The sequence below is a fragment of the Bombus impatiens genome, unplaced genomic scaffold (genome assembly GCF_000188095.3).
Source record: "Bombus impatiens unplaced genomic scaffold, BIMP_2.2 scf_0761, whole genome shotgun sequence".
Taxonomy (NCBI): Eukaryota; Metazoa; Arthropoda; class Insecta; order Hymenoptera; family Apidae; genus Bombus; species Bombus impatiens.
Window position 1 is genome coordinate 91,201 of NT_177180.1, and position 15,951 is coordinate 107,151.

Below are 15,951 nucleotides of genomic sequence, written 5' to 3' on the forward strand. Positions count from 1 at the left end.
TTTTTTATTTTGATGTCAGATATACCAATATTCTGTCAAATATTTTGTGGTTAATCGCGTTCTTCGCTACGATGTTATTCTGTTGCCCAAGTTCTACATATTTACTACACGAATATCGAAGATGAACACGAAAGAAAAAGAGAAATACATCGAAGAATTTGATTTCCCCCATTGCGACGAATCCTCGAAATATGAAAAAGTTGCGAAAATTGGCCAGGGCACCTTCGGGTAAGATTGATAGAAAATTTTCACTCGCCTTTGGGTTATAATCGTATACGAGTGAAAAATTATTTTTCATGTTATTATTTTCATGACCGTTCTATAGGGAGGTGTTCAAGGCTAGGGATAAGAATTGTAGTAAAAAATTCGTAGCTATGAAAAAGGTGTTGATGGACAATGAAAAGGAAGGGGTATGTATACATTCAAATATTTGATCGTTTAACGTATATTTCCATTTTTTTTTTCATTTCGTCTATTTACACAAGTATATTAAATATTATACAGAACAATGTTTTATTATTATAGTATAAAAACAATATTTTATTATAATTTTATTTCATTTTCTATAAGGAATTTTATTAACACTAATGACCAAGCAGTATAACTCATCATAATGTTATAAATACTTCAATTTCTGTAAATTTTATAATATTTCTACAATCTACATGACAAAGAAGTAGAAGAAATAATGACAAAAAAGTATATTAAGTGAATCTTTGAAATTTCCTTTTATAGATACATTAAACACTAACGTTAAAAATTAAAAATTGATAGTAAAAATAGATTGAAAAAAGTTTCTAATGACACATTACATTATCCCAATATTGGTCCTTAATGGGTTAAATTAAAATATGTAGTATATACCTTATATGAAAATTAACGAAAGATGCGCAAATAAACAACCTAAGACGTCGTTTCAATCCTTTTTGCATAAGTATAATAACATAACATTAATCATTTTTTTTTGTTTACAGTTCCCTATAACTGCTTTAAGAGAGATAAGGATATTGCAGTTATTGAAACATGAAAATGTAGTGAATTTAATAGAAATATGTAGGACAAGAGGTAGATATTTGATATTATTGTGTAATATGGATAATATATAACTAAATAACTCTGTGAAAATTTTTGTTTTAGCAACTCAATATAATCGTTATCGTTCTACGTTCTATCTTGTATTTGACTTTTGCGAACATGACTTAGCTGGATTATTGTCAAATGTAAATGTCAAATTTAGTTTAGGAGAAATTAAAAAAGTTATGCAACAGTTGTTAAATGGTCTTTATTATATTCATAGCAATAAGGTAAGCATATTTAAATTGTATAATTAATGAAAAAAAGATTCTATATTGTAAGTAACAACTATATATTAATTTTTACAACCTTTTAATAGATTTTACATAGAGATATGAAGGCTGCAAATGTTTTGATCACCAAAAATGGTATATTGAAATTAGCCGACTTTGGTTTAGCTCGTGCATTTAGTGCAAATAAAAATGGTCAGCCAAACCGTTATACAAACAGAGTTGTTACTCTTTGGTATAGACCACCCGAACTTTTGCTTGGTGATAGAAACTACGGTCCCCCTGTAGACTTATGGGGTGCAGGGTGCATTATGGCTGAAATGTGGACCAGGTTCGCATTTTTAAACGATACTTCTACTAATATTTATTAGTCTGTTGGCATCCTTTTACGTTATTTAATTTCGTAGATCACCTATAATGCAGGGGAATACAGAGCAACAACAGCTCATATTAATTTCACAATTGTGTGGTTCTATTACAACAGAAGTATGGCCTGGAGTAGAGAATTTAGAATTATTTAACAAAATGGACTTACCCAAAGGCCAAAAACGGAAGGTAATTACTACTTTCATTTTCAGTAAAATATGTAACATCTATAAACAATGTATTCAAAATGAACATTTCTGCACAGGTTAAGGACAGATTAAAACCATATTTAAAGGATCCTTATGCCTGTGACTTGTTAGATAGACTTTTAATTCTTGATCCGTCTAAAAGATTCGATTCCGATTCTGCGTTGAATCATGACTTTTTCTGGACCGATCCGATGCCTTGTGATCTCAGCAAAATGTTAGCGCAACATACGCAGAGCATGTTCGAGTACCTAGCCCCACCAAGACGTCCTGGTCACATACGTCATCCTCATCATCAAGTACCTGGAGGGCCAGCAAAACCTAGTTCTAGTATGGCTGATAGTGGTTACCAAGACCGTGTATTCTAGGATATATATTTTGTTTATATAAGCATAGACTGCTCTTTATCGTTCATATTTTCTCATCTTTCAGAATTTTGATAAACCACATGATATCTGACTTTGAACTTCATCGATAATTATAAGATTTTAAGTTAATATTGGGACTTTAATTTATGCAAACTATTGGGATAAGATGTAAGATTTTCTTATATTTATACACACACACATATATATGTATATGTATACTTATATATATATTTATATATACATATATACATATATATACATGTATATAAATTTTGTACAAATGGAAACAGTCTTCTGATTTAAGCCTTATATTTTCAGAACTGACAGCTTTCCTTCTGTTCAATTATTTATGTATTATATTTTAATCGATCCTTGATATTTATGAAGGAAAAGACGAAATTTTATATATATTCCTTATTTTAATTTTACAAACGAGGTCCATAATTGACAAGTGGAGTAAGACTTAATTCTTTTGACAACTAAGGAATTCAAATGTTATTATATATTGGAATCTTTTAATATACTTATTTAAATTTCACGTAAATACAATACGAAACAACACAAGGTAGTAATTACTGCCAGTAAATTATAGATTTACTAAAAGTATTTCTTGGACTAAAAATAACTATTAATTGCTACTTTTGAAGTATATCTTGTTAAAACAAAATTTATTTCAGCAAACAATTTTTAACTTTACAATGATTTATGAATCGATAGTGTCATACAGTTCATAATTATGGTAGAAATCTTAAAAGATGTACGAATTAAATTTAATTAAACCTAAATTAAACAATTGTTTGTAGTACTCATGGAACAAAGAGCGAGACATTTAGCGAGTTTAATAACACATTCGGCAATTGTACATTCAATTTTACGTGTCTGCATCTATCTTTGTCATGAGAAAGCAGTACATAGCACTTAAACAAGAAAAAATTTTTTTAAATATGTACACGACTGTATGCCCGTAATACTTTGTTACTTTTTATTCTTACAGCTATATATATCATCATTATGCTAAACTACACTATCGAATTATCAATATCTGTGAGGTACAGAAATATGATCCATATTAAAAATAAAATGATATGAGTGATATTTATCACCGGATATAAAAATACAAATAAAATTTTTTTAACACAGTAATTGGCTTTCTTTTGAAAGTTCCGTCGTTGAGATCCACATGCTAGACGAATGATCACTGCAACATATGGATGAAATGACGAACACACATTCATATCACATATACTTCTAATCATCGTCGTTTTTAAGAAATTGATCCAACGGATTTGGGCCCATTCTCTTGGGTTTACTCGTTGATGATTTTTCCGTACTTTCAGCTGAAATAATTTAATATTCACGAATTTAAGAGAAGAACAACTCTGATTGTTGCAAAATTATGCATTCCCAAGCGAATCAAATATACGTATTTGTAATGATCATAATTACGTGTCGTAGGTCGTTGAGCATTTAGACAACTGAACCATTCTGTCATGCTGATTTTTCTATCGTTGTTGATATCACAGTATCTAGGAAGCCTTTTTCCGCATCTTTGAAGCTGCCTGTTATTCGCTACCATCGTGCGGAAACTTTTCCATTCTTTCCTCTCTAGAACCTAAGAGAAGAAATATGACAAATAGAGCACCTGGTTTTATCAAACTGACCAGTGTAAGTTAACATAAATATTTAAGAATTTCATTCATTCAAAAACATCTTCTGTCCTTACCTTATTTTTGTTTTTATCAAGCATGACAAAATGCCAAGTTGCTATTTGCTCCTCTTTCGAAGCTTGCCACTTAGCTGTCGTTTCATCCGAATCTGTACCGGAGGCCTTCATCTTTTTCTGCATTAAGTCCATTAAATCTCGTAGAAACAATTGTTTCTTTTGTTCAGGACAACCTAATGCCGAAATTAAAAATATTTGATCAGACGTATTTTTATGGGAATAAATAAGTAAAACAAGGCAGAATAACGTGATTCAGTTACCTTTCATAGGTCTGCTAGGAATAGGTACTGGATTACAATTTGGAGTACGGTCTTTGGAAGATGTCCCGGGTATCGGTTTGCCAGTATCCTGGTACACGCACCAACAATAACCAGAATAACACTGCACTCGATGATACCTTCCGTCAGGTGTACATTCAGGTACATAAAATTTCTCTTGAGAATGTTGCCTCTCGTCTTCTAATACGGATCGTCTGTCCGTTAAACAATCGTTTGCTGTAAATTACATATCGGTATTTTATCAATTTCATACTTCCTTCAAAATACATAGGTTTGTATTTGTAATAATTAAAAATAAAATAACGCAAGACAATGAACATTTTACACTTAATAAGAGCTATTTTAACTTATTATTAATGTTGCAGTATCGTGGATCAATGGCCTAAGAAATATCATGTGAACCATAAACGATATTGCGAGAAAGCCTAAGGTATCGTTAGGCCAAAAGAGTCTGGAAACTTCAATGGGCCGAGCGGTCCATCAATGAGTCGTCGGTCCTTCAGTCGAATAGTTATGCGGAAAAAAGGTCTAGGTAATCATGACCGAAGACAATTGAGGAACATGTACGTGTTGTGGCTATGAGAAAGGACAAAGGGACTCCTAAGGGAGAAGGACGAATTAACGGATAGTCGTTACCTGGGAGTCGTTACCTGGGAGGGGAATCGAGTGGTGAAGAGACGAAGTATGAGTCGTGAGTTGAGAGTCGAGTTATGAGGAATCGAGAACTGAGTTGCCGAGTTGTTATGAGTTGTAAGCTACGTTCGGGATTTTGAATGGCCTTCCGTTTATGGCTCGGACAGCATCTCTCCATTCATTGGAAAACTCCGAATTATCTGTCCTCCCCGAGCTGTAAACCTGACGACTCAGAGATTAGGGAAAATCCCAGGGATAACCCTCGGTCGGGAAGACACGATGGACAGATAAGACTCAATGACTGATAGGGAGTATCAACAAGATCTTACAACCGTCGTGTTCAGAACATCAAATTTTGCTCGTATACAACAAGTACAAACGAAGTGCCAAATTACACTAACACTCGATCTATCAAATCTGCTCCACTTTGAGCGTTAAATTCATTCAAGGTTCGCGGTATCGACCTGACCGGTCGCTCTTTAGTCGATAATTCGCAACAAGCTATGAGTTGTGAGTTGTGAATTACCCATTTAGTCGTCTTAGTTGTAGCACGTTACTGTATTTAGTTCCGCGTTAAACAACCATCGTTTCCTGTTTAATCCATTGCAAATCTATCTATCAATAAACTTGTTATATAGAAATCATTGGAAAGCCTAATTTCTAATATTTCTAAATAAATAGAAAATCCTATAATATGATTCTTAAAGTTGTAGAAACTATTATGAGTTACTTAAGATATAATTACGATTGTTTAAATCAAGAAATTGAAAAGATTAGATCAGAAAATTTCAAAATTGTACAAAGATCTCACCGTCGCTATCCTCTTTCGTATCGGTTGGATCATCTTTGAACGTTGGTCGAGAATGCGCCGGAGCAGGATTGCCTTTCAATACTGTGAAAAACGGAAAATATGTAGTATGTATCCTCGTCGAATCTTTGTTCTTTCCACTGAATCAACAAAGTAATGGTAATAATCGGCCCATTCACCGAAATCGCGAGATTAATGTTAATTGTTATATACAAGGATAGCGTTTCTTTTTCTTTTCCTTTAACTATGACATGTCGTTTATTTCTATATCGTTGTACACTGAAAATTTTATATCTCTGTGTACAATCTGCGATCGTTTCGCAGGATTTGTTAATGCAGCGGATAATTTAGAAAAAGAGACTCGTATTTACATTCGTTGATTATCACGACGTAGCACGTTTGCTCTTTAGAATAATTTCTGAAAGACCGTCACCACCCAACAAACAATAAGATTCACACACAGACGCATACACGTTTTCCTTTTCTTCCATTCTCTTTTCTTTTATACAGCACATGCATGATATTAGAATAAATGCGAATTGTAAGTTCGGTATATGTTGGCTGCCTCTTTCCGTTCTCAAATCTTTACAAAAATTCTTTACAAGATCCTATCGATTTAGATGAACGAATGGGTGGTGACGCACGATTTTAAGAAAATAATTACAGAAAGATTATTTCTTTTTTTTTATTATTAATTAGATAGATTCGAACGTACTTATAGAATAGAATCGTTTTAAACGAGTTTATCGTTCCCTGAAACTGTATGAATAAATCGAAGTCGTTTGTCACGAAGGAAATCGATATTTTCTTCTGAAATATAAATATACATGTTTTTAGCTATATAGAGAATATGAGAAATGAAAAGAACAGTTTTTGGAGTAAGCCTGCTACGGGGATTCCTGCGGATTTTTCCACGTCTCTATATTAACAGAATGATACTTTGTAACAATATTTCTCGCTTTGTACATTTCTATTTATTAGAGAAAATATCGTCGGATAGGAATATCTTTGCGATTCGATGTTTTCCATTATCGCGTTCACAGTTTATAGAGCAATCGAGGCCTCTGAATAGACGGACGATTATTTGGCGATATCTCACGTTGCAAAGCGATCGTTGAAAAACTTATAAAAACAAATTAGGTTACGACGTTTTTCTCTCGTAAATCTCTTTCACTCCATGTATATCTTGGGCAACTTTCTCAAAGCAAAAACAACTTTTTAATCAAGTTAGCCAAGAACGTCTGTATCGTATATTCAAAATCAGGTGTTCGTTATTAATTAGTACGTTAAGAGAATGAAACATAGAGATAACGATAAAGAGAGAAAAGTAGAAAAAGTATCTCGAAACGAACGAAAGAAATACGTTAAATCGATGAGATGTTCGATGAGAAAATTTCCCAAGCTTTACACGCGTATGTTTCTAACGAGTACCGTGTTAACGTGGTAAAAGAATTCACAAGGATCCCCGTGACAAACGAATGGATAATGACGATAAGCGATAGATTTGAGAGGAAGAAATAACGTAAAAATGACGTGACAGTGGTGTGTTTGATGTGCAGAACTAGGACTCACCTTGGTCCATGACCCGGGTCCTCTGGGCCTCAGGGACCTCGGGGCGCTCGTCTGCGGGGTTCAGCGACAAGAACAAACGTACTAAATGATAACAATGATGTCACTCAGCCGACCGGCCTTACCTATATGTACAATGTTTTTTTGTCATTCGCGCATCGCAGGTTTTGCTAGCAGAGCAGCGAGCGGTGGCGAACATCGAATAGTAGGATTGGTCACTAAGAATTCTCAGGCAGGACTCCCTTCTTTCTCTCTTTCTTTCTCTCTTTCTCTCTCTCTCTGTCTCTCTCTCTCACTTTAGCACGTACCCCAAACAATTTCCAGCGTTCTTACGTGTAACAGAACTCTACATATACGAGTGTAATTTTGTTCTTTCTAAATGGTGGAAGATCCTGTTTAGTTTGTTCACCGGTAGGTAAGTTTGTCAGAAGGATTCGGATCAACTTCATGCGCTGACTTGGTCAGTGAAGACCATGCGATGTACACGTTAACCCTTAGAGTGCTATGGACGCATACATGCGTCTGGCGAAAGCTATCGGTGTGGACTAAGGACGCATATACGCGTTTGCCAATTTTTCCCAACACCTACGCAGAAGTAATACTATTACGTTTGTGCGAGATAAATATAAATGCATTCCTCGTATATAATGCATATATTTTGTATCAAAAATCTACCGCTTCGAGACAAAGATTTAGCGAATTTCATTTAGCGTCGATAAGAGACGTTTTACGAAAATATTTCCAACGTAGAAGCATGATAGGAGGAGGAGGAAAGAGAAAGTCCGAGGATTTACCATTTCGTTTAATCGATAGGCATTTTCCATCGAAATGCCCTAATCGTGCCGGCATCACACAATTGTCAAGAAGAAAATGTGTCGTTTGTGCGAAAAATAAGAGAAGGAGCGACACGCGATACGAACGCGGATAATTGTCGTCGAATACAGATATGGATAATTGTTTTGAAATTTCTCACGCACAACCGAATTATTAACTCCTGTTATATTTACTAAATTTAGTTTTCTAGTTTATCGTTTTCTAGTTTATTGCCAAAATTCTAGTTTACCGTAAATTTCAATGTTTATAACAAATAATTAATACTAAAAAACAACGCTCTTGAATCGTTTAATCTCGTGTAAAAGAATTACTATAACATATCGCGATTTGCACTTTGAATAGTCAATCGATAGAGTTCAATCTAGCGAAAAAGTACTCCGTCCACAGCGATCGTCAGCGCTGGCCACGCTCCGTCCGTACGGACCGCATGGGTCGCGAGTATTCAGCACTCTAAGGGTTTAACCATAGGAATACGCATTCGGAGAAAATGGTTGAGACTGTTCGTTAGCGACAGAGGTATTTTTACACAGAATGTCTTTCTACTCGAGATCTTTGGCATTTTAGAACTTGAAAATACGAGGATCTTGGAACTGCGGAAACACGAGAATTGCGGGACTCTGAGAGACGAAAGCGCGAGCCGTTTGGAATCGTCTGAAAATTTTCTCCGAACGCGGTTCTCAAGTTTCCGCTGTCTACGCGCTTCGATCGGAGATCTTAGCTCGGGGAATCGACAAAGTGCATGCTCGTCCGTGCATAAAGTGTTATTTCACAGTGTACTACGCAAGAGCTAGACACGATCGTTTTATCTTTACTCTACGTTCTCTACGAAGACATTGCGAGCAAAGTGAAGTGAATTCTACGAAGAATCGAGGCAAGTGGAAGAATCGCGGTTGCATAAAGTTGTCAATAGCCGATAACTGCAAGTTATTCCCGGGTCACACGAGTCGATACCAGGGAATCCTAGATCGAACGTGATTACTTAACATGCAATTGACTACGATACTACGTATCAACCAATCTACGTGTTCTCCAATACTTTTATACCGATGCAAACTACCTGTTTGGAAGACAGAAAGAAGCACGGGGTTAAAGCAGCGTTCTACGATTGATCGATACACGACGGTATTCCTCAAACAACATCTACTCCTTTGTCCTCGAGATACATAAATTATCCTAACTTCTCGATATTACGGTAAATTTGAAAACGTACGTAGATATACCGTGTGACTTGCCTATTCAATTAAAAGACAAATCTAACTCGCGAGATAAGTAAGAAGATACCAGAAAACAGCACCTACTGTCTGTCTCACCTTCGGTAAGAATTACGTGTGTCGTACAAGTGAAAAGGAGACATCGCGACTACGTATATACGAATCTTGTACTTGAATATAACGTATAATTTCTACGACAGAAGAGAAAGGTTCTCGATCTGAAAGTTCAAAATAATCGATTAAAAATGGATTGTCTGGATGAAGCTATTATCTCACGACGTTGCTTATTGCTTCCTCTTTATCGTTCGCATTGTCTCGACAAGAATGTGGATAACGTTGAGGAAATAGCGGTCACAACTAGTTGGGAGTTCTCGGATCCGGCAATAAATAAAACCGTTGCAAAGCGTGTCAGTTATAACGCGTCGTTGGAGGATAATACCGGAAGATCGTCGTCGCGGTCGTCGTCTCGGCGTCTAAATCGTGGTATAAATTACAAACGGTGGCCGGGACAGGATGTCGCGCACGCCAAGGGCCGTCTTCTATAGTCGACCCGCTTAACATTCGTGAATCCTGCCGGAAGTTTGCCCACACTGCGACCGGCTACCGTGGAATTGAAGCAATTGACCTCGTGTACATGCGGTACTCGCGGTTAGCCTACGAGAATGACCGCCCGCGCGACGCGTCGCTTCGTAAATCCGCGCCTACGCCAACCGCGATGATCGCTGTTTCAAACTATCTGCCGGGGTTATCGCGCGACTGCCCCCCAAAAAGAGGTTCCAAACGAACGTCATTGTTTGCTGGTTCACGGTGAAACGTCCAGCGTTCTATTATCCGGCTTCTCTTGCACAATAATTTAAGCCTTTTCATTAGCGAATCGACAAATTTACGTTCACGATTTTACGCCAACAAGAGAATCGATCGATTTCTAAAATTTGCTCTTAAATGTTTCGAGTCTTCTAGGTCGAAGCCATGTTCCAGAAGAATTGCTTCCCCGTGCGTTTTGCCAGCGTCGTAATTGACTTTGTCGAAGGTTTGTAAAGACGCGCAGTTGCTGGTACGTTGTGGCGAAATATCGGGAAGTAATTTCTCTAGTTAGGACATGACTTTAACCGGAAAGCCTCGGACAACGCTGACGAACCAGACTGTAAGAGCCTCGAGATCGTTTGCTTGCGAGTCTTTGCTCCAATTGCAAACTTGTTACAAGTAAATTTTCTTATACGAGAGAATCGAGTCTGGCAATTCCGGTTGCTTGTCATTTTTCGTTAGTATATACACTACGACGTAATGGTAATCACGCAACAGGCTCTCCGATCAATTTGTCGTAGCATCGATTATTCGGATACAAATTTTCTGGGTCTACTCGACACGATGAAATAAAGAGACAGGGTTCGATGAATCTAATACTAAAACTATACACCTAACGCTATGAGTACCTGTGTAGATGTACATACATACATAGATGATGAGAAATACAGTGGTATGATAACAATGAATGACTATATACATATGTACAGGCGCGCGATACAAATTTCCGAACTCGATTTTATGGGAAACGAAGCTTCAAACGTGTCATTAGAAGCGGTCTTTTTCCTTGTCTTTTTTTTTTTTTTTTTTCTTCTTACTCCTCGTGTTTCCTTCTGTCAATGAATAATGGATGAATCGAAACGTGATTGAATTAGAAAGTTTGCACTAGTTTTGCCGATCAGACTTTAATCAATCGTGCTTTTCCGACTGAATTTTAATTTCGTAGGACATTAGACTTGTAGATTGCGCGAATTTTGCAGAAGGTACCATTTTACGATTACTTTAATTTTACGTATAATAGAAAGACAAAGAACGAACGAAACTTTAGAATATTTTGTTACCGCGATGTAGTTGACTTTGCTAATAACTTTTAGAAATATCAGAAAATTCATAGAACTGCGTGAAAATAATCGCGGAATGTTGAAACTAGGCGAACATAAGCAAACATTCTGAAAAACAGATAAATGTAATATTCACGGTGTCGCAACAGAATGCCTAAACGAAACACTATACGTCGGTTAAAATTAATTCCATATACAATGAACATAAAAACACAACGAAGAATGCTATATTATTCAAACATTTGCGATCGTTGTATCGTCGCACGACGACGTTAAAATGCCATACTGATCGGCAAATGGAAAAAAGATAGAAAAAAAATGAATTTTCATTTCGAAAGGCGAACGTTTATACGTAAATGGAGATCGTTAAAACGTCGAACAAAACGATGGAACTATGCGAAGAATGTTGTGTCGCGTTACTTCGTCACGATCGAATAAATTACGCTTCTTTTGCAAGAGATATATCGCTTTGTCCGTTTGTCGGATAAATAATAAATTGTGCGCATTTCCTAGATGCTTGTAATTTAATCACCGACGATTACAGCTTCGACAAATTTGCATTTCATTGAAACTGCTTGAAACGTTCTTTTCTCTCTTCGTTCTTTTTTTAACCTGATGTTACTGCAACGAAAGGGAAAGGCTTAGAATTTGATGGTGATTTGTGGGTTATAACAAAATATAAAACATGCATACGTTTAGAAGCGACCCAGCAAGGCAACCTGACCCAGGAAACGAGAAAAGAGGAGCATCATGCGCAATAATCGCTCGATTGCAATGCCACGCGAGTAGATTAGCGCATGTTAGGCAGCGTTAAGTACAAATGGTGATGTTAATCCCGATTTACGATCGCCATAAAAGCTGTATCCACGAATTTATTCTGCCCGCGATATCAGTTTACTGTTTTACAATTGGCGAAGAATTTCTTTACTACGATAACTTTCGTTATTCGTCGTGGATCACAGTGGCGTACGGTACGTTGGAATTAACATTATGGTGTTTTATTCTTGCACGAAAACGATCTTGGATCCCTTCTTACGTTCCTTCTCCGATTACATAAGAGACGCATCGGGATCTTGAATTTCATTAACGAAAGGAATTTTTATTCCGTGTTCGATGGTATGCGAGATCTTGCAGGATGATTCAGAAAATCCGGATAATTCTGTCTGGAACCAACATGAGAGGAAAGAAACAAATTTTTACCTACTTCAAACGACCGTTTAGACGCTATCTTATTAGAGAATCTTCTCTACCGACCCCTTTTTATATTTGTCTATAAAAAAGAGTTACGTGACTTGCGATAGTTTGTTTTTTGAATCAGCCTGTATATCGAAATGACGATCCTAGAGGAGACGATGTTTCGTGGCGCAACAGCGTGGCGCCGCTTCGCAAATATCAACGTGTTCAAAACTGATTTATGCACTCAACAACCTCGGCTGTGACCTTGAGAACTCTCGCCTACCAGGAAAGCGGCGTTAGCAAGTGTTTGCAGCAACGGTACCGTTCTCGATGAAAATCTCTTTGAACCGTAATAAAAGAAAGAAAATATATCGTATCGTATCGAATGCTCGAAATATATATCGTAACAAATATATCGAGATAGACAGGCTCGTTTAAGCAATCGTTCAAGTTGTAAGAAGGGAAGAAAAATCGTTGGTCCGTGCAAGCGTGGTCCAAGAGGCCGAAAAAGGTCCTCGAGATTTTGCCTTTATGGTGTGAGATGCACGTGCACCACGTGTTAAACTTACGAGTGAAGTCGTTCGCAAGGCAGGCACCCCATTCTTGCCTAGAGAGTTTCAAATCCCGATTTAGGTCGCACGTGCGGGCGAACGTGCGAGCACATTTCTTCGGCCTTACCGCCTTCTTCGCAAGCCTCCTCAATTCCTTGTACTCCGCCCTATCCAGGTATCCATCCCCATTTTTGTCCAGTGTCACGAATTTCCACGACAATACTCTTTCTACATTTTTGTCGCCTGTTTAAAAAGAACGAGTAAAAGTCAATAGCGAAAACATATAACGTCTCGTGTATTTCTTAGACATTTCTATTTCTATCACCTCGAACATTATCGAGGAGAGACACTGTTTTAAATTATATTTTTAAACTTGTCTATTTAATTCTAGAACAAGCAACCGCGAGAAATACGCAAATATTTCAAGATCAAGCATCCACTTATCCTCCTAATTTATACGATACATAATTCATTGGAGGAAAGAGAAGAGAAATAGATTTTACATATATTTTTCAGAATTTTACAAATCATAGGATCACTGTTCTAGTCATACGCTATATTTAACAATTATCGTGCGCTATGGCTTAGTGTCTTTTTTTTTTTTTTTTTTTCGATTGAGATAACAGTTAGACATTCAAGACGCCGAAGGAAGAAGATATAGACTCTACGTGTATATATTTTTAGGAATTCTGCAGCTTGCAATTTTCGAATAAGACACCGATCAGAAACAAAACGAATTGCTAAGATATTTTCAAAAATCTTCCTAACGACCCTCTCGTCGATAAGCTTAAATACGCGTCACGATGTTTCTTCTTGAATCCTCACCATCGGCAGAGATGTTCGTCCGCCTGTACTCGATCTTGAAGTTTTCGATCAGGTTCCCGTTGAACTTGGACTTTTCCGCTCGATCACACGTATTCCTATGCTTACTGCTATACTGCCTTCGTTGCTTCCAGTTCGGCGAGCGCCTCCTTTGGCCGCTCCTGGTGGAAGCAGTAGATCTGGGACCAGGTTTTTTCACACATCTTGGTCTTTCGTTTCTTACCGAGGTGTCGGGCAGTGGTCTGCCCTGCGGCGTCACGCACCAACAGTACCCGGTTTCCTCGTGACATTGCACCGGTGCGTAAGTGCCATCCGAACGACAGACTGGTCGTGCACCAGGCCTGGCAGTCAGTCTTGCGGAGAAGCATGCTGGTGTCTCTAGATGAACAGGTTCCATCATATTGTTCTTTGTTAGATATCGTTATTTTCGTAAATGTACGCGTATCTTTCAGCATGCACGATTGTCATACTAATTATATTTATCTATCGGTACCTAGTCCTTGTATTTGCAAAAATTTGACGCGTAACGCGAAAGAGAATGATCGTTTGTATCGTATTCTAGATCTTATGCTATTTTACCATCGTTAGATTCAGTTAGGATCAAACATACGATAATCATTTATTATTCACGTTATAGTACCACGCCAGAATAATTTACTTATAATTCTCAATGAGAATTGATTGTAAACTATTTGCGAATAAAAAGAAAAAAGATGTACCACCAGTCTGTCATATATTTTGTAATTCTAATATATTTATATACGTACTACGTATTTAAAAAATGTATTGCTTTTATAGTTACAACGTTGATATATCGATTGATAAATCAATTCGAGCGTAACTATCGAAATAATAAATAAACAAATAATTTTGTTAAGTGACAAATCGATATAAATATATACGACGATATAAATAAGCTAATAGAAGTAATTGAAAGTGCAACGATATATTTTTTTATCAGGTATAGCAAGTTATGGCACAGGAACGATAGATAGCTAGCTCCATTCTAGCGAAAGGATCGAGATAAGGATAAGAGAAGGAGTGAGCACTTGAAACGTTTTACGCGTAATTATGATTAAATTTAAGATCTAGCCATTAGGAAGAATTACGTTTCTTATGAATTATTTAAAGGCAAGCTTTTACGCTCGTTTGTTACGTTACGAAACAAGAAATTCGAAAGTCTAGTTATCTGATTATCCTTAGGATCTCTTCTACCGAGTATAAGATTTCATTTGTTAAACTTTTTTTTTCTTTTATTTATTTGGGAGAATTTTACAATCAATTCTCATTGAGAATTATAGGTAAATTATTCTGGCGTGGTACTATATCGTGTTTAATAAGTGTTTATCGTATGTTTGATTCTAGTTGAATCTAATGCTTAAGGGGGTGTCCTGAATTAGAATGTACTAAAACAGCGTCTTTTTGTGATTTTTTTTAGAAGGGAAAGAAAGAAATGAAGTTATCGAATTTTGAGGTATGGTTCTATACATATTTAACGAATAGAAAAAAATTTTGTTTAAAGTAAAAAGAAAATTGTAACAGATTTCTAAGCCTATTTCATGGGCTGCAGTTTTCAATCGGTGGGAAAGATCCACCTCGTAATTCTTGACCGAAACAACAAACCAAAAAAGGATTAAATTATTATAAATTTTTCTTCTCGATGAACTAAAAAGAAAGGCAGAAAATGCTGTGAAATTAAAAATTTTGGCGGCTTTAAAGAAAATATGTGTTTTCTAAAAAGAGAAAATAAACGTTAAGGTGCTACAACAATTATTTAAATCAACTTTTTGACGAACTTTTTTAGTTCATCGAGAAGAAAAATATATAATAATTTAATCCTTTTTTTTGGTTTTTTGTTTCGGACAAGAATTACGCGGTGGATCTTTCCCGCCGATTGAAAACTGCAGCCCATGAAATAGGCTTAGAAATCTGTTACAATTTTCTTTTTACTTTAAACAAAATTTGTTTGTATTCGTTAAATATACAGGGTGGTTGGTAATTGGTGGTACAAGCGGAAAGGGGGTGATTCTACGCGAAAAAAGAAGTCGAAAATATAGAATAAAAATTTAAAAATTTAAAAATTTAAAAATTTAAAAAATTAAAAGAATAACGTCAATCGAGACAACGATCTACAGCGAGATCCGTTATAACGTACAGCGCGCGTACCGAGCGAAAATTCAAAGTCGATTTTCTCGAAAACAAAGCCTCGAACGACAAATTTTTATTCTATATTTTTC

General features: G+C 36.4%; 2 protein-coding genes across 7 annotated transcripts in view; one reads left to right on the forward strand and one right to left on the reverse strand.

Moving 5' to 3' along the window:
* Window positions 1-21: 21 nt before the first annotated feature.
* Window positions 22-2,838, forward strand: LOC100741830 (cyclin-dependent kinase 9). 4 transcript variants are annotated; one of them, XR_004462465.1, is made up of 9 exons: window positions 22-228; window positions 326-410; window positions 975-1,065; window positions 1,138-1,304; window positions 1,394-1,635; window positions 1,712-1,859; window positions 1,936-2,206; window positions 2,309-2,412; window positions 2,563-2,838. XR_004462465.1 is itself a non-coding variant. In XM_033323033.1 (8 exons), the coding sequence occupies exons 1-8, from the start codon at window positions 122-124 to the stop codon at window positions 2,314-2,316; spliced, it is 1,119 nt and encodes a 372-aa protein (XP_033178924.1). In that variant the 5' UTR covers window positions 22-121; the 3' UTR covers window positions 2,317-2,838. The 4 variants fall into 4 exon arrangements, 2 of the variants coding, with proteins under 2 accessions (XP_033178924.1, XP_033178923.1); XR_004462464.1 differs by having other exon boundaries at window positions 1,936-2,412; XM_033323033.1 differs by having other exon boundaries at window positions 2,309-2,838.
* Window positions 2,839-2,896: 58 nt separating this feature from the next.
* LOC100742159 (SPARC-related modular calcium-binding protein 2) overlaps window positions 2,897-15,951 on the reverse strand; it is a 44,380-nt gene continuing 31,325 nt past the window's right edge. Inside the window, exons 6-13 of one of the 3 annotated variants that reach the window (XM_024370393.2) lie at window positions 13,718-14,092; window positions 12,911-13,135; window positions 7,259-7,309; window positions 5,690-5,770; window positions 4,228-4,461; window positions 3,968-4,140; window positions 3,691-3,856; window positions 2,897-3,581 (exon numbers count right to left, since the gene is read on the reverse strand). In XM_024370393.2, coding sequence (XP_024226161.1) covers window positions 3,493-3,581; window positions 3,691-3,856; window positions 3,968-4,140; window positions 4,228-4,461; window positions 5,690-5,770; window positions 7,259-7,309; window positions 12,911-13,135; window positions 13,718-14,092 — 1,394 coding nt within the window. In that variant the 3' untranslated portion in view covers window positions 2,897-3,492. Of the gene's footprint in view, window positions 3,582-3,690; window positions 3,857-3,967; window positions 4,141-4,227; window positions 4,462-5,689; window positions 5,771-7,258; window positions 7,340-12,910; window positions 13,136-13,717; window positions 14,093-15,951 lie in introns of all 3 variants that reach the window. The other 2 variants (XM_024370391.2, XM_024370395.2) reach the window with 2 other exon arrangements.